General features: G+C 43.8%; 1 protein-coding gene across 1 annotated transcript; it reads left to right on the top strand.

The window, feature by feature from the left end:
• The first annotated feature begins 2,058 nt into the window (after positions 1-2,058).
• LOC128136111 (uncharacterized) lies at positions 2,059-4,641 on the top strand. The gene is made up of 2 exons (XM_052775253.1): positions 2,059-2,641; positions 3,867-4,641. Exons 1-2 carry the CDS (start codon positions 2,082-2,084, stop codon positions 3,919-3,921), a joined length of 615 nt encoding a protein of 204 aa, XP_052631213.1. The 5' UTR covers positions 2,059-2,081; the 3' UTR covers positions 3,922-4,641.
• The last annotated feature ends 13,997 nt before the right edge of the window (positions 4,642-18,638 follow it).

The following is an 18,638-nucleotide window of genomic DNA, read 5'->3' as shown; positions in this document are numbered from 1 at the left end:
GAGTTATTCTCCAACAGTCTCGGAATTTTCCAGCGCAGCTGGGATTCTAGAAATTTGTTAATGATGAAAGTCAATCATCTCCCAAACCTATAAGCAGTGGTACTAAGTGAGGCCCTTTGAGCTCTCCTGGACTGCAGCAGTCTGTGACCAGCATCTCCCTCTGAGTGGGACGCCTCTCAGAGCTCGTAAACTGTCCGGTTTGTGAAAATCAGAGGTCTGTCGCCGAAAGCCGACACGGCCTGGGCTGATTCTCTTTGCTCCTTGAGGCTTGACCCTTTGCCCGTTGAGACAAATGCCGAAGCATTCAACATGAATATTTTCACCGACCTCGAGGGAAATATTTAACAGGTTGTCCTGGGTTCAGCTGGGATAGAGTTAATTTTCACAGGAACCTGGGAGGGGGCACAGCCGGGACAGCTGACCTGAACTAGCCAAGGAGCTATTCCATACCATGTGACATCATGCTCAGTATATAAATGGGGAGCGGGCTGGGGGTGCTCTCTCGGCTTTCGGTGGGGGAAGTGGCGGAGCGTCGGGTTCCGGGTGGTGAGCAGTTGTACTGTGCACCACTCGCTTTGTATATTCTTTTATTAGTACCGTTGTTGTTGCTGCAACTTCTCTTTTTGTGTTGTCCCAGTAAATTGTCCTTATCTCAACCCACGAGGTTCCAGGTTTTTTTTCTTTTTTCCTTTCTGATTCTCCTCCCCATCCCACCGGAGGGGGGCGGGAGGAGTGAGCGAGCGGCTGCGTGGTCCTTTGTTACCGGCTGGGCTGAAACCACGACCCAGGTATACCTCTTTTTCTCTCTCTTTTACTCTCTTTTACTTTCTTATATGTATTTCTCTTAGTGTCTTTATGCACGTGTGTGTACTAACCTGAATAGTCTATAGCAAGTAAGATATAGCAAGTATATTATATTAAGTTATAGCAAGTATATTATAAGATATATTATAAGTTATTACTTTCAAATTTATACTTAAATTACTGTTGTGATCTTTATTCAACTGTGAATTAATTTTAGGATGCTATTACACTCATAATCCATTTAGATATATATTGTTGACCAAGTCTGGGACTAGGAGTTGATCCAGCCGCACCTAGACTCCAACAGGAGTTTAGAAAGCAAGGGGGTCTTCTCTGACCCTCGTGACTCAATGGGAGGGTCTTCCTTACACCTGGTTTCAATAGCAGAGGTAGAGAGTGCTTCTCTTTGCTTTATTGCCTGGTAGTAAAGACGCTTCTGTAAAAGTTTAGTTTGATTCTGATTTAATTTTCCTGTGTGCATTCTATCCATGTACTAAGTAATAGAGTGAACCTTGTCAACAAATTCTGTGAAGTCACACTTTTATACAAATTTCTATTAAATAATTTTTCTATTGCTAATACAATTGGAGGCGATTCTTTAAGCGATCCGAACCTCTCTCTCATTTTTAAATTCCCCTGTGACAAATTGGCGTAGTCAGCAGGATGGCAAATAGTATCACTGATTACTTACAGAAACATGGAATTAGTCCGAGTCCCAAATTTTCTGATGAATGGGTTTGTGATAATTGGCATAATTGGAAATCCGTGGAAGAACAACTAAAATCAGCCAGAGGCCATATAAAGGATGGAAAAGGAAAGGGAATCATTTGCAAAATGTTAGGCACCTGCTTAGAAGCAGCCTATCAGTTTAGGACTAAAAGAGAAAAGGACCTAAAGGAAGAAATGGAAGGCAGAAAAACAACTGAATTACTACTGTCCTGGAAAATTGAGCAGCTGCAGAAACAGTTAAAGGAAGAAAAAGAGAAAAAACAAAAGTTAGAGGAAAAGGTTGAAATAATGCTTATGCAAGCTCCCCACCCCCCCCCGACATTGTGCAAATTAGAAAACTAATTGTATCCCCTGAAGAATAGGATGGAAACATATGGGGCAACCCTGATGATGACTATGTAAAACAAAATGATCCTCCAGATCCTCCATTACCTTTAAACCCCTCTGAATATGAGGCTAGGCCCATCATAAAAACAGAAGAAACCACTGGACCTCGGGGTGGAGCAGGGGATCGTACCTGAAAAACAACCCCATTTGATCCAATTCAAATGGCCAATTTACAAGAATGCTATGGCCATAAGCTAGGTGAAACTGAAACTGAATACCTATGGCGAGTGTGTCTAACTGGGGGAGATAGAATTTTACTTAATGGAGATGAAGCCGATGGATTTTGGGGCCCTGGTGTCTTTTTAAATGCTGGACCCGCACCCCCAGACGATCCCCGCTCAATAACAAGTAGAGTGGCATACTGGGCTGGTGGAATAGATGTTTTAGAGAGAGGAGAGCCGCTATTAATACCTATTAAATCCTTGAACGAGCTCTCTACAGCTATTACAAAAGCTGCCTGTATCCAGGCCATGCATGAATGCGGCCCTCTTAATGTTCCTATATCAGCAGTTGTGGATCCTGACATGCTAAAGCCTTTAATCAAGGGAGCCCCTGCTATGCTTAAACCCTACCTCATTGCAAAAAGAGATGAAATCAGGAGAGATGCAGATTTTAATGCTCTTTTGGCCATAAGAGAAGCTGCTGACGACGAGGAAGAGGCCCTAGTGCAAAGAAATCTCCCTACCTGGGCTACATTAATGCACGACATCATAAATCATGGGTGAGAAATGGGATGGGATGATCTAGCAGATGAAACCAAAAAGACAAGTCGTAATGTTAGGCAACTTAAACAAGCACCCCAAGATAACCCCCCAGTACAGGAACCCACTGATCATCAATCCAAAACTCAGAAGTGGAGAGAATTGTACAATCAAGCATTGTTACTAGGTATCCCCAGAATTGAAATTCAAAGACAGAGTGCCAGTGCTATTCAGAGTCCAATTCATACATTGCAAAAATATATTGATGACAGTCAGAAAGGAAATATTCCAAATACTCAGACACCTACCCCTCCCAAAGATTTGGAAACAAAAAACCTAGTAACGCCTGGACGATGATTGGGTCTGTCGGTCTGGCAGGTACAATCTTATTGATGGATTGATAACAATGGCCCATACATTTTGATTCCAATTGGTCCTTGACAACAATTAGTGAAATTCCTAATAGATACGGGAGCACAAATTTCAATCTTAACACAACATGATGCTGAGAAGCTGGGTGTATGACCTGGAGGGCAAAGAGTTAAAATCACTGGAGTAAATGGAGCCAGTGTTCTGTGCCAAACTGCAAAAGTGAATTTATGGTTCCCGGGTGAGAAGCGTATGTTATCTACTTGCTTTGCTATCAAGAATCACAATGAAAATATTTTAGGCTTTGATGTTTTGAATGTCCGAACCTGGCACCTGCTGGATGGTAGTGTGTGGTCATTCGGTTCAAACCCCAACCCTGACCAAAAACAGGAGGCTACTGTGCGTGTACTCCACGCAGCCCCTGCACTTCCTGATTCAAAGATCACTGATGTGGCACAATACCCGATTTCTGCTGTGGCACGAAATGGGATTTCAGAAGTAATAACAGATTTAGAGAAAAGACAAATTATCTCTAGAACTCATTCCCCATATAATTCACCCGTCTGGCCAGTCCATAAACCGGATGGGAGGTGGCGTTTAGCAATTGATTATCAGCGCTTGAATGCCAATACAGCCCCGTTAACAGCTGCTATACCAAGCATTGCAAACTTAACAGCTACTGTGCAAGCAGCTGCACACCCGTGGATGGCGACATTAGATGTGAAAGACATGTTCTTCGTGGCCCACTTGCTTGGGAAGCTACTGATAACAGTGGTGCAAAACATAGAATCAGTGCTAGGTGGGTTTATCCTACATCATAAAGGGGTAACCCGTTTGGCCTTCCCCACTGAAACTTTTCTTTCTTTTCTTTTTCAGGAGAAAATGGATCTGTATCGATGGCAACAACTATGGTGGTTTATCCCCAGATTAATCTCAATTTTTCTCTTAATTGCGATAAATATAGTTGCTTTGGTCCAGACACGAGACCTTTGGAAACATGCACTACTAAATTATACTGGAAACATTGGAATGACACCAGAAAATAAGGCAAACCTGAACCTTGCTACCTTGGAGATACATGGAAATGGGAGAAATTAGACATAAAAGGATTTAGGATATCTCACAATAATAACAACATTCAACAAATACTATCACTTCAGGCCTCACCAGGAGAGGAAATAAAAATAGGGTGTCGGGCAATCAATGTGTCTACCCACAAAAAACCCACAGAAATCAAAATATACTACACTAATTTTTCTAAACCAAAAAACAATGAGAAATCTTGCCATAAGATCTCAGAACCAGACTGCTGGTACAATTTCACTTTCACACAACCTGTACTCGCACTCTGCTTCTGGGGTAAACATGGTGTGGAATTATTGTGTTACCGAAAAAGCCGGTCAAAGAAACAAAGAAACTGTATGGCATCAGTGGCTCTGTTTACAATGTCCTCTATTACAGCTCATATATTTACTATTGCCTTTTCCAATTCACTAACTCCAAGCCAAGGGATAAACCATCTGGCAAAACTGTGGAATCCTGTGGGACGATCTATAATGGGATTATGAACCCTCCTGGTTTGTTTGAGATGTAATTTGTCAATTATTGTTATATTGGGGACTACAGCTCCTAATGTGCATGCTCCTTGCAATTGGGACTTTTCGAGCACGTTCTGCATAACCAATACCAACCGCTTCCTTCTGGGACTTGGAGGCCAAAGTGATTTGATGTGTCTATATGACTTAGTGCGGGCCTCCAATATGATCTGGTCCTGTTACATCCTGGGAAACATCCTACAAAAGTTTTGTCATTTCGTCTAGCAGTGTAATTATCAATCACACCCATCATCTCCAGACTTAAGGGTGTGGGTACTCAGAGAGTCATTACCTGGCCGATATAAGCATACAGTGGAATTTAGATTATCTTTTATCATGGTAACTTGTAATTTTCCTTCTTGTCTTTTTCCAGAGAGGCTTGGCCACCATGCATTGTCTGGATGTCCCTTACCATATTGTGGATTGTTAAATAATGATACATTTATTGGCAGTGGCACTCCTATCAAGGGTAGTTCTTGGCTGTGTCCGGAGGTTAGCATTTGGGTACAAATCCAACAATCACTTTTGCGGAGTATTCGAGTTATGTTCTGTGTTAAGATTAAGTGGAGGTTCTGATCCCAAGATGATACCTGGCACACTTGACTCATTGCTACCATAATTGTTACAAACAAAACATAAAAATCAGTCATAACTTTTTCAATTTTGGTTTAAGGGGAGACTCTTGTTCAACTGTCCATGAGGTTGGAGCCCTCTTAATCCTGGAATAATGAATCCACGGGCCTTTTCCTTGGACCTTGACAGCTGTATAAGTAGTCAGGAGTACCTGGAATGGTCCCTTCCACTTCTCAGTCAGCGGCTCCGAATTCCACGACTTGATGTAGACCCAGTCTCCAGGTTGAAATGGATGGGCTGGTGTATCCAGTTCCAAGGGCCTGCTTGTTGCCATGTACTTCTGCAATTCCTGTAAAGTCTTTCCCAAGGACATTAAGTAATTATTCAAGTCCATTTCCCCTTTAATGTGGATTGTTCCTGGTATATGTGGGGCCTGGTAAGGCCTTCCATAAAGTAAGGGCTCAAACTGTTTTTACCACGAGGTTGTATTCTGATTCTTAACAGTGCTAAAGGTAGCGCTTGGATATTAGTCATTGATGTTTCCTGACATATTTTCCCAATCTGCAATTTAAGTGTATAATTCATTCTTTCTACCTTTCCACTTGACTGTGGCCTATAAGGAGTATGGAGATCCCATGTTATGGCTAAGTTTTTACTCAGTTGTTTTATAACTTCAGCAACAAAATGTGGTCCTCTGAGGGCATTCCTAAAGGAACAAAGAACCTCGGGATAATTTCTTTTAACAAGATTTTAGTTACTTCTCTAGCTTTGTTGGTGCGACAGGGAAAAGCTGCTGGCCATCCAGTAAAAGTATCAACTAGAACAAGGATGTATCTATATCCCCCTTTTCTAGGTAATTCAGTAAAATCAATTTGCCAATAGTCTCCTGAGGAATTTCCTCCTTTTGTAACCCCCAAAATTGATCTATTACTGGTATTTGGGTTATTTTTACAACAAATTTCACATTTTTCTGTGATGGACCGGATAATTTCTGTCATTGCTCGGCTTATAACTCTCTTTTGAAGATGTTTTACTAAATTTTCAGTTCCCCAATGTACTTTATTATGTTCTCGTTTAGCAATTTCTCTCATTAATGAGGGTGGGATCGTGGTTTGTCCTGTGGGTGTAACAGCCCACCCATCTGTGTGTTCCTGTGCCTGTAAGGACTTTATTAATTTAACATCTTTACTATCACATTTAGGTGGTGTTTCTGGTAAAGTTATTTCTTTTTCTGGTAATAATGCCATGATGCCTGTTTCTGCAGCCTCTTTGGCAGCTTTATCTGCCAATTGATTACCTATTTCTGGTGGGGTTTTTCCTGTTTGGTGGGCTTTGCAATGCATTATTGCTACCGCCGTCGGTTTTTGAATACTCTCTAATAGTTCTTGTATTTGTACGGCATGCTTGATTTCAGTTCCTTGTGCTGATAGTAGTCCTCTCTCTTTCCAGATGGCTCCATGGCTGTGTACAACTCCAAAAGCATACTTGGAATCTGTCCAAATATTAACCTTTTTCCCTTCGCTCAGTTCCAATGCTCGAGTTAAGGCTATTAGTTCTGCCTTTTGGGCTGATGTTCTGGGAGATAAGGCTCGTGCCTCTACTATGCCATCTAAGGTCGTCACGGCGTATCCTGACGGTCTCTTCCCATTGCAAACAAAACTGCTGCTGTCAGTATATAACTCCCAATCTGGATTTTCCAATGGAACGTCTTTAAGATCTGGATGGCTAGCATATATTTCCTCTACTGTTTGTAAGCAATCATGTTCTGGTGAACTCTCCACTCGATCAGTGGAGAGGAATACTGCTGGATTTACAACTGAAGTGGTCTTGAGATTGATGTCATCTTGTTCTAGTAGTACCATTTGGTATTTCAGCATACGGCTGGGGGACAACTAATGCCCCCCTTTTTGTTCTAAACCCGTGGCTACCATATGTGGTACATAGACAGTAATTCCCCGGGTTTCTGTTGCAATTAAGATGTCATCTACATATTGTAATACAGTTCCTTGTCCATTTTCTTTTCTCCAAATCTCTAATTCCTTTGCCAGCTGATTTCCAAAAATAGTTGGGCTATTCTTGAAGCCTTGTGGTAGAACCGTCCAAGTATATTGTGTCTTTCCCCCTGTTTCAGGATTTTCCCACTCAAAAGCAAAAATCTCCTGACTTTCAGAATCCAAAGGGATGCAGAAAAAGGCATCTTTCAGATCTAAAACTGTACTGGTAAGATGGGTGTATTGTATTTTGATTCACATTCTATTAGCAATTTATATTTCAAGAATTTTTGAACTATTGGTACCAAGCCAATTCTCGCTTCTAATTTTGAAGGGTATTGTTTAATTCTTACTGGTGATGATCCTGGTTTTAGATCAATTCTTACTGGTTCTGCTCTCTTAGACCTTCCTGGAACTTCTCCTGCCCAAACGATGGGGATCACTGCATCTTCTAATTCCCGTGGTATCTTGTCCCTTTTGGGATTTGTATCCTGTAACAACAAGGCTATGGCTTCGACATATTTAGATTCTGGGATGAAAATTTCAACTTCCCCATCCTTGAATCTGATTTTAGCTTCTACCTTTGCAAGTAAATCTCTACCCAATAAGGTTTTCGGAGTATTTGGCAAATATAGAAACTGGTGAGTAACCCATTGTTTTCCAAGTTTAAATTTCAGGGATTTGAAAAATGGCCAGGTCTCATGAGTCCCTGTCGCACCAATGACATATATGCTTTCGTTATTTAAATTTCCTTCTAGTGTATTTAAGACCGAATATGTAGCCCCAGTGTCGACTAAAAATTCTATTTCCTCATCTCCCAGCTTTGCTTTAACCAGAGGTTCCGCTGGGGGAGAGGTTCCTCCGGTCTCTATCAGTCCTCTCTCACTGCTTACTTCAAATGTTTCTCTCAGCACAGCCACAAACACACTTGATTCCTTTTTCTTTTAACATTCCTAATCCTTATCTCACTTGTAAATTCCTTGCAAAAGTGGCTGCCAGTAAATCAGCCTCTTGTTGCTTTGCTCCTCTTTTTCTTTTTTTTTTTTTTTGTTTCTGCTCAGTTTTCTGCTTTTCTTTGTGCTCATCGTATACAAACACAGCAACACTCAAATTATTTCTCTAAATCAGGGGCCGTTTGACCCACAAGGACACTAATTGTGAGTGCATCATTAAAATTTTGTTAGCAGAGCTTGTCTGAGCCTCCAAAAATCACTGGGATGCTCATCAGGTCTCTGCCTGCATTCTTGCACTTTTAGTCCAATTTACCAATTTACCCCTAGTTCTCCACATGCCCTAATGGCTTCTATTAAATTTCAGAGCCCTGTCTGACAAACGGCTGAGTCCCCTACATTGTTAGTCCCAGTGTTGATTTTTTTTTAAACGAGGGGATCACTAGGTGCAAGATTTATACCGCATTCCTTTTGCCACTCTGGATGTCTCCTCACAGTAAAGAACATATCCGCATACAACACTTTCCTTCTCTCCTCAAGAATAACATTAACTGTAATAAGGTGTTATAATTTAACATACCATTCATAGGCCACTATCCCCATCATCCAATTTATACAGTGGCCACCATTGATTACAATACTTAATCAAATTTTCCCTTGTCGGGACCCCACCCGGGGGTCCGGCAATCTGCTTCCAATGTCCCAAAATACATCCCAAAGGTGACTTTTTCAAAATACCTCCCTTAGACGATTCCCCGCCCATATTAAATATGAGTAACAGAACAATTAAATGATCCAAGCAAACAAAACAAATCTGTATTTCCAATAACCAAATTTCAAAAACCAAGAACAATTATATCATTCACAACCACAGCAGTATTACCGGTCCAACCGGCCGGGAACTCTAACCCCGTAGATACTCTAGAGCCGGGGACTCTAACCCCCACAGGTGCCTAGTCCAACCTCTGCAGGGCTTTACCAGAGATGAGGCAGACAGTCTGGGGACTCTAACCCCAAGGGAAAAGAAAGAATGCCTTCTCACCTTTCCAGGGGACTTGCCTTGAAATCTTCAGGTCCGGGGATGAGAGGTTATCCCCGAGAAATCCTCGGTGCCGGCTGGAGGTCCAGAGATCCCACAGAGCCGTCGATGTTCAAAGGCAGGGTCCCATCTGGGTCACCAAATTGTTACCGAAAAAGCCGGTCAAAGAAATTCTCTAAGACTCAATTTTGGAGTTTTAGAAAGCAGGCATTCTTTATTGCAGCACTGGGTGCACAGGGGATCACTCCACCTATCGTGCACACCATTACCTACAGCAAGCAAAATTTATTTTATTCCAGTCATACATATTCATATTATCATTTACATAGCGTCCACCCTTTGGTCACGCGCAGTGTGGGTCATCTCTTTCTCCTAGTTAGCTGGCCTTGGCAAGTTTTTAATTACAAAAACTCAGCAGAACTCAAAGCTTATCATCAGGGCCCAAGGCACATCAGGCCTGAGGCCTCCTGTCTGTTGGCACCTTTAGCGCATACCATTGACAAAGCTCAAGGTTTTTCTTATCTAATTAGTACATACCAAAATTTCAAAGTTATTCAAGCAAGCAAAAGTTCATTAGTGCAGCGATACAGTAAAATTTTCCTTCTCCTGCCTTTGTTCGAGGCATCAAAACCAGTGACTTAACTGCATATATATCATATATGTGTGTACAGCTTGTTAGCCTCATGTACTTTTAATTTCTTTGTGATATTGTTGAGAACAAATTGTGGTAGTCTAAGGACAAAGCTGTTTGTTGTACCAAGATAAAGGAAGAAAAGAAAAACTGCAGGTCAGTTTAAAAACATGCAATTTATGTGAGTTTTCTGTAAAAGAAAGTTATTCCCACTGAACATAATGATGGAAACATGCCAGGATAATAAATTTGAGTAGGTTTGAATACTTACTGTCTTTATTAAAAACACATAGGAAGTTGTCAGTCCAGCACAAACTGCTCTTTTAAGCATAACTTTGGAATCAGTCCTTGTATGTACAGGAGGTTGTTGAGATTTCTTAACTCCGGATGAAGAGCAGTTTATTCATCTGCTCTGGGAGCCGAGGAGATCAATGTGTGGGCCACAAATAGGGAGTTATCAAGAGAAAGACAAGTCTTTTGGAGTAACTGATGTGGTCGTGGGTAAATTTAAATAGATCTCTTACTCTGCTGCAATGCCAGAACAGTAAAATAGACAGCACCTAGTAGTGTTATCTGTCATGAAAATTTCTCAACTGGCCCGTGCCAACCAAGGAGAGAGGCTACGACACAAAGTATAAAATTACAAGAGTAATTCTTTTATTCGTGCTCATGAGGTGTCCCATTCAAATTGGGGCACCCCAAATGCGGTTTTACGTTTGGTTCTTATACCTTTCAAGCATTCAGGTACAACATGATTTGGCCAATCACTACTTAACACACACACACACACACAACCGTTTTGCAAAGCAACTGTAATTCTATGGCGTCATCATCCATCCGCTTCTTTCTTGATCTAGACATCCCTGGAGTTGGTCTTGCTACAGTTACTTATCTATGATGCCAGATAATGGGAGGGTTTCACAGAGGTGTTAGAGGGGCTAGGATGCTGGCGTTATTTCAGTAGTCCAGAGGGGTATCCTTTATTCTTCAGGGTGGGGGCTGTCCTCCTCCTCCTCCTTGCAATGAGCTGGGGTCCTTTAGTCATGCTTACTTAACCATGACTATGCAGTATACAATGTAATATATATTTTCTTTTTCTTTTTCAGACAGTTCATACAATTTCATACTATAAAGACTAATTAGTACAATAGCTAGGGAATGAGATTTTCCTAACGTATCCCAGTCTCTCAAAATTTTCATTCGTAATTTGTGAGTTGTATTATGTTCAGTTTGCTTTTATAGCAGGTTATTGGTAACTCTTCATTGCAGCTTGTCAGATCATAAATGGTTGTAATTGAAAGGCAGTGACTCAGACTTTCACACACTCAGAGGCGTTCAGTCTGGAAGCTGACCTACTTCCAGGAAGAAGCAGTCAGCCAACTTGTCAGAGGGGAGGGAGGATTTGTTACTAAAAGAGTGCGGTGGGTTGACCCTGGCTGGCTGCCAGGTGCCCACCAAAGCCACTCTATCACTCCTGCTCCTCAGCTAGACAGGGGAGAGAAAATATAATGAAAGGCTTGTGGGTCGAGATAAGGACAGGGAGAGATCACTCGCCAATTACCATCATGGGCAAAACAGACTTGACTTGGGGGAAAATGACTTTATTACCAATCAAATCGGAGTAGGTGGTGTGGTTTCAGCCCAGCCGGTGGCAAAGCACCACAAAGCGGCTTGCTCACTCCTCCCCCCCGGACCGGGTGGGATGAGGAGAAAATATAAAGAAAAGCTTGTGGGTCGAGACAAGGACTGGGAGGGATCACTCACCAATTATGGTCACGGGCAAAAGACAGGCTCAACTTGGGGAAGAAACAAAATCAATTTAATTTACTACCAATCAAATCTAAACAAGGATAATGAGATGTAAAACCAAACCTTAGAACACCTTCCCCCCACCCCTCCCGCCTTCCTGGGCACAACTCCACTCCCGGTTTTCTCTACCTCCTCCCCCCATGCAGCACAGGGGGACAGGGAATGGGGGTTGGGGTCAGTTCATCACACATTGTCTCTGCCGCTCCTTCCTCCTCAGGGGGAGGACTCCTCACTCTTCCCCTGCTCCAGCATGGGGTCCCTCCCACAGGAGACAGTCCTTCACAAAGTTCTCCAACATGAGTCCTTCCCATGGGCTGCAGTCCTTCACGAACTTCTCTGGCATGGGTCCTTTCCACAGACCGATCATCAGTCACAGACTGCTCCAGCACGGGCTTTCCCATGGAGTCACAGCCATCTTCGGGGGCATCCAACTGCTCTGGCGTGGTGTCCTCCACGGGCTGCAAGTGGGCATCTGCTCCACGGTTCACCTCCATGGGCTGCAGGGGGACAGCCTGCCATCTCACCGCGGGCTGCAGGGGCATCCCCTCCTCTGGCGCACCTCCTCCCCCTCCTTCTTCACTGACCTTCGTATCTGCATAGGTGTTTCTCTCACATTCCAATCTCCTCCCCCACTGCAGGTTCCCCTTCTTAAATATGTTATCCCAGAGGTGAAACCACCGTCGCTGATTGGATCGACCTTGGCCAGAGGCGGGTCCAACTTGGAGCTGGGGAAGCTTCTAGCAGCTTCTCACCGGAGCCACCCCTGCAGCCTCTCCCCCACAACCAAAAAAACCCCGCCACACAAGCCCAAAACAGTAGAGTAATGAAAAATAAAACCAAATCTTAAAACACCTTCCCTCCACCCCTCCCTTCTTCCCGGCTCAACTCCGCTCCTGATTTTCTCTACCTCCTCCCCCCGAGCGGCACAGGGAATGGGGGTTGGGGTCAGTTCATCACATGTTGTCTCTGCCGCTCCTTCCTCCTCAGGGGGAGGACTCCTCACACTCTTCCCCTGCTCCAGCATGGGGTCCCTCCCACAGGAGAGTGTCCTCCACGAACTTCTCCAACGTGAGTCCTTCCCACAGGCTGCAGTTCTTCACGAACTGCTCCAGCGTGGGTCCCTTCCACGGGCTGCAGTCCTTCAGGAACAGACCGCTCCAGTGTGGGTCCCCCGCAGGGTCACAAGTCCTGCTAGAAAACCTGCTCCAGCGCGGGCTTCCCACGGGGTCACAGACTCCTTCGGGCATCCACCTGCTCTGGCGTGGGGTCCTCCACGGGCTGCAGGTGGATATCTGCTCCACCGTGGACCTCCCTGGGCTGCAGGGGGACAGCCTGCCTCACCATGGTCATCACCATGGGCTGCAGGGGAATCTCTGCTCCGGCGCCTGGAGCACCTCCTCCCCCTCCCTCTTCACTGACCTTGGTGTCTGCAGGGTTGTTTCTCTTACATGGTCTCACTCCTCTCTCTGGCTGCAGTTTCTGTGCTGCCACAACTTTTTTCCTTCTTAAATATGTTATCACAGAGGCACTACCACTGTCGCTGATTGGCTCGGCCTTGCCGGCGGCGGGTCTGTCTTGGAGCCAGCTGGCATTGGCTCCATGGGACATAGGGGAAGCTTCTAGCAGCTTCTCACAGAAGCCACCCCTGTAGGCCCCCTGCTACCAAAACCTTGCCATGCAAACCCAATACAAAGAGGCATTGTTTTTCCATTTTTCTGGGTGGGTTTTTTTTGTTATGCTTTATAAATTATTTCTACACTAAATGTTATAATCTCTATTAATTATTAAATAGTTTGAGATATTGTAGTTGACGTGAAGAAAACTTTGGTCTCAAGATAAAAGAAAGTAAAACTAATAGCTGAAGCAGTAAAATCAGGACCTAACTTTTAAGGCTTCTGTAAACATGATGAAATATCAACAAAATAATTGAATTGAGGATTATAAGATACTCTGACTTTTAGTACAAAAAAAATCCAGTGTCTTGCCAATTGCATTCTTTTCTCCTTTTGATTTCCCGTCAGAAGTTCACGTTCTCTTTATTTAGAAGGTTGTTCTCGATAAGATCTGGTTCATTTAAAATAAAAACAGATTAACTGATTATAAAACCGCTGTTTCAGTACACGAGCTGAAGATCTCTACTTGCCATTATGAGTCTGTACTGATGAGGCTGTGCATATTGAAGAAAAAATTTTTAAAAACAGAGGAGCACAGATAGTGTTTTCCTCGATACTCTCAGTAATAGGGAGAGACTCTGGAAGAAACAGGTGATCCCAAGACATCAATACCTGGCTCCAGGACTGGTGCCTCCACCAAAACTTTGTTTTTTATAACCATGGAAGAGTCTCCAAGGCACAAGGTATGCTGGAGCCTGACAGGATCCACCTGTCCTGATGGGGGAAACACATCTTTGCTCGTAAGCTGTCAGGACTGATCGAGAGGGCTTTTAACTAGAATCGGTGGGGGGAAGGGGTTACCAACAGGATTGCCAAAGGTAAGCCAAGGGTTGGCATGGCATCGCCTGAGGGTGGCAATGCTAGTGGGAACATTTACGCTGCTCCAGGGAGCACTGAGGGCTCTGAAATGCCTGTACACCAATGCATGCAGTATGAGAAACAAATAGGATGAGCTGGAAGCATTGGTCAGTTCCCAGAGCTATGATGTCATTGGTATTAGCGAGACTTGGTGGAATGAGTCCCACGATTGGAGTGCTGGGATGGAGGGCTACAGGCTGTTCAGGAGGGATAGGCAGGGCAAGCGAGGTGGAGGTGTCACACTCTGTATGTAAGGGAGAGGTTTGATTGTACAGCCCTTACAGTTAGGGGATGTGGTTGAGAGCCTCTGGGTGAGGATTAGGGGGATGGAAAACAAAGGAGATGATAGTGCAGTGGGTGTCTACTACCGATCGCCCAGCCAGGACGTTGTCACGTCCCAATTTCTCAGGACAATGACTCAGGTTTGCTGATTCCCAGGTCAGGACTAAGGTGAAATGACACCAGGGATCCTTTTGTTGTCCTAAAAGCAGATTCGTTACCTGGTGTGCAATAGACCAATCTCTCACACTCAGGAGAGATATTGCTTTATTCTGCGCAGGGTGCTCGGTGGACTTTCCACAAATCAAGCACACCAGATTCATCAGGTGTGTCCCTTTTATACAGTAACAATTGCATCTAATTTATTAAACTACTCCTACCTAATACATATTCAAACTAATGCATATGCATAGGATTACGTAACCATGACACATCAGATGCCCTCTCTGCATGCACGGGTGTGTCTCGGGTGGTCTTCGGTGGTCGTTTGGGGAGGTATCCCCTCCTTACTTTGACCGCTAAGTCACTCTGTATCAGGTCAGTGGTTCATTTTCCTGCCAAGAGGGTTGCACCATCAATCAGGAAGAATAGAAAGGATCAGAACTGGTGCTCCAGGTGAGGCACCATTAAACAGGAAGAATAGAAAAGATCAGAATGATCTTGGCTAACTAACTTAATTTAAAACAGGATTTTCTAATCTACCACAGGATTTTCTGTATCTGACATCAATTTAACTCACAAAACTCAACTTTTATTTGCTCACAACAAGAATTGGCATGCTCACAACAAGAATTGGCATAAAACTACATCAGTAAACTGTGTAACGTGCTAACCCTACATCACCAAACATATACTACAGGCCTTGCTTATTTGGGGATCAGTTGAGGGAAGACAATAAGGAGAGCCCTCCCGTTGAGTCACAAGGTTCAGAGTGGACCCCCTTGCTTTCTAGACTCCCTCTCAGTGAGGAGCCTAGGGGCAGCTGGATCCACTCCTAGTCCCAGACTTGGTCAACGGTTTAATGTCTAAAGGGATGAGGTGTAGGGATTACGGAGAGAGAGAGACACGAGAGGAAGATTTCACCAGTCCTAGGTCCAGCATTGAGTTCAGTCAGCCAAGGGGTCCAGTTCCAGTGGGCTTGCACACCTGGGGCTTCAGTTTGTGTCCTTTTATCATCCTTGCCCCTCCTTCGGGCAGGCACTCGAACTCATTAGGCTAATTAGGTACCATGGTCAGTTTGTGCGTTGGGCTTGGGGGTCGTTTGGGGAGTAGCTTCCCCTTCCCTGCAGACTTGATCTTTTGCCATGCATGGTGAGCTGTCCTGCTCAGCATATCAGAACAGCATATCAGAACACGGAGCTGTGCACCCTCTGGCACACACAGGCCCTCCCAGTCCTGTTGCTGATGGGTGCTGATCAGCTTCTTTTCACCTGTGGTTCCTTGCTATGCAGAGTTCGTTGTTATGCAGTTCGTCGTTAAGCAGCACTTGCTCCACCACAATGTTTGAGACATTAACTCTTTCAGTCTCTCACAGATGTAAGCACTGATGAGTTATTCTATAGGCAATTAGGAGAAATCTCTGGATCAGTAGCCCTTGTCCTTATGGGAGACTTCAACTTCCTTGAATTCAAGGTACTTGAATGCATCCAGAGGAGGGCAACAAAGGTGGTGAAGGGGCTGGAAGGCATGTCCTATGAGGAGTGGCTAAGGACTTTGGCTTGTCTAGTTTGGAGAAAAGGAGGCTGAGGGGCGACCTCATTGCTCTCTACAGCTTCCTGAGGAGGGGAATCGGAGAGGGAGGTGCTGATCTCTTCTCCCTGGTATCCTGTGACAAGACACGTGGGAAGCTGTGTCAGGGGAGGTTTAGACTTGACATTAGGAAGCATTTCTTTACTGAGAGGGTGGTCAAACACTGGAACAGGCTTCCTAGAGAGGTGGTTGATGCCCCATGCCTATCAGTGTTTAAGAGGCATTTGGACAATGCCCTTAATAACATGCTTTAACTTTTGGTCAGCTCTGAAGAGGTCAGGCAGTTGCACTAGGTGATCGTTGTAGGTCCCTTCCAACTGAACTATTCTAAATATTCTAATATATTTTATTCAAGATGCTTCAGTGATTGGCACCCTTTTAATGCATGAGACCGTCTTATTCTGGCACAGGCTTAAAATAGGTTTGAAGCAAACTTAGCATTTTCTAATTTTTTTGGCTACAAATGCTTGAATTTCTTGTTCTGAATGCTGTATTTAGATAGATGTACAAAAAGGATGAAAGATGTCCTTATAGGGTAAGCACTATATAAGATGGAGGAAAATAGCAGGAAAATGCCTAGTATATTCTTCTTCTCTGGACCTCACCAAGCCCAAAGCAAATAAGATTTGTGTGGAGTAGATCTAAAATCAAAAGCCTGCTAATGATTATAAAAATGTGGAATTTAAAATGACTGTGATTGAAATATGTTGAAACTGTGGTTCACTCGATAATGTTTGTGGTGAGTCAGAGAGTATTTGCCAGCTTTTCTACTTTGATTTTGCAAAGCAGTCATGAGCGAGAGGCAAAGCTGATCCACAAGAATACTGCAGACGACAGTGTGTCTTCAGAGGCGGGGTTTTCTTGTTGCTTTTTTGGTCTTTTCTTTTTGCTATCCTTGACTGGCTGCCTGGCCAGACAGTGAGGATGATAGAGGCATTTTTGAGAACTGAGCAGTGGTCTGGCAGACACTTTCTCCATTATTCCAGGTAGAAATTCTTGCCCTCAAAGAGCAGTGCTTTGATGCTGCAGTAGTGCAAATGATTAAAAAGAATAAAAATCAAGCCTGTTATAGACGCTCGTGACAAATTGGAGGAGCCAATTTGTATTAAATGACAAGATCGAATTTATTAGCAAGCGATAAGAGAGCAAAACAGCGCTGGGCGGCCGGGGAGACAGTGCTCTGCCAAAGGCTCGCGCCGAAAATGGGGAAGAGTCCCTTTATTTATACAGTTTCTAGTTTCTGTCTACGTGACGGTTGGTATCTTCTGCATTGTGTGTGCATTTGTGCCGTCAGTTGCTAGGTGGTCGTAATCTGCCTTCAGGTGGCGGCTGGTATCTTCTGCATTGTGTGTGCGTATTTGTTTGTTAGGTGGAACGTCTTTCATTAATCATCGGTACTTAACTGGATACTGTGGTTTTAGATAAGCGAGGAATGTCTCTACCCCCACATGCGATTTCATGAACAAAGTTAACCAGTTCATTACAATCCCCCCTTTTCTATTTTATCCTGATTTTGTTCATTAAATCGATCCAATGCTTCTTTTGTCCACCCGAGGATAGGAGTAATTCCTCCGTCCCCGATTTGTTCGTATTGCTTCCGTAGCAGCATTAAGTGTGTAGTTTCTAAGCGCCCTTTAACAATAGCGATTAACCTATTGAAAATGCATGGCCCAAAAGTCAAAAATAAGATTAATACAATAAGAGGTCCTGCAATAGTCGACAATAGGGTGGTTAACCAGGGTGAATAGTTAAACATAGACTCATACCAGCTCTGTTGTGATTCCCGGTCTTTTTTTCATTTTTCTAACCCCTCTCGTAGCTTGGCCATGGTATCTCTAACTACCCCAGTATGGTCAACATATACACAACACTCCTCCCGTAGGGCTGCACATAACCCCCCCTGTTGCATGAACATTAGGTCTAAGCCCCGTCTGTTTTGTAATACTACTTCTGATAAAGACCTAACAGACTGTTCCAGGGCTGTCATGGCCTTTTCTATCCTGGCTAAATCTTCATCGACTGCTACCCTTAAAGATTGAAATTTTTGATTTTGTTGTACGAGGGAGGTTATTCCTGTATCAGCTCCAGCAGCTCCGACTGCCAGGAGTGTTGCCACCGTGAGGGCTGTAAAGGGCTCACGCTTTTGTATATGATGGGCCTGAGTAGTTTGATAGTCATAAACGAAATCTTCGGGATGGTAAATAAGCCTAGGTATCACAGCTACTTGTATACAATATTCAGTTGTCCAATTAAAGACCTTTAGGGATATACAAGGTGTAACCCCAGTTTGGGAACAAATCCACTTAGTATTATCTGCAGGAATTAACCATTCAGCTGTTATTTCTCCTGATTTGCGAGTTGTGTTACATAGGTGTCGTTTGTCTTTTGGGACATTTCCTATACACTTTCCTTTTCCCGATACTTGGGACATTGTTATCCCTTGCTTACGTTCAGATTCCTTATTCCACAAGCACTGAGCTGGATTTGTTCCGTTGGTTTTC

The sequence above is a fragment of the Harpia harpyja genome, chromosome W, assembly GCF_026419915.1.
Source record: "Harpia harpyja isolate bHarHar1 chromosome W, bHarHar1 primary haplotype, whole genome shotgun sequence".
NCBI lineage: Eukaryota > Metazoa > Chordata > Aves > Accipitriformes > Accipitridae > Harpia > Harpia harpyja.
The sequence above is the reverse complement of the archived record's forward strand: the minus strand, read 5'-3'. Positions and strand labels throughout refer to the sequence as shown.

Bases quoted from the DNA above. Each gene is read 5' to 3' on its own strand.
- LOC128136111 (XM_052775253.1), top strand. From the start codon at position 2,082: ATGGCCAATTTACAAGAATGCTATGGCCATAAGCTAGGTGAAACTGAA. The intron at 2,642-3,866 runs GTGAGAAATGGG...TTTCTTTTTCAG, and splicing joins CACGACATCATAAATCATGG to GAGAAAATGGATCTGTATCG.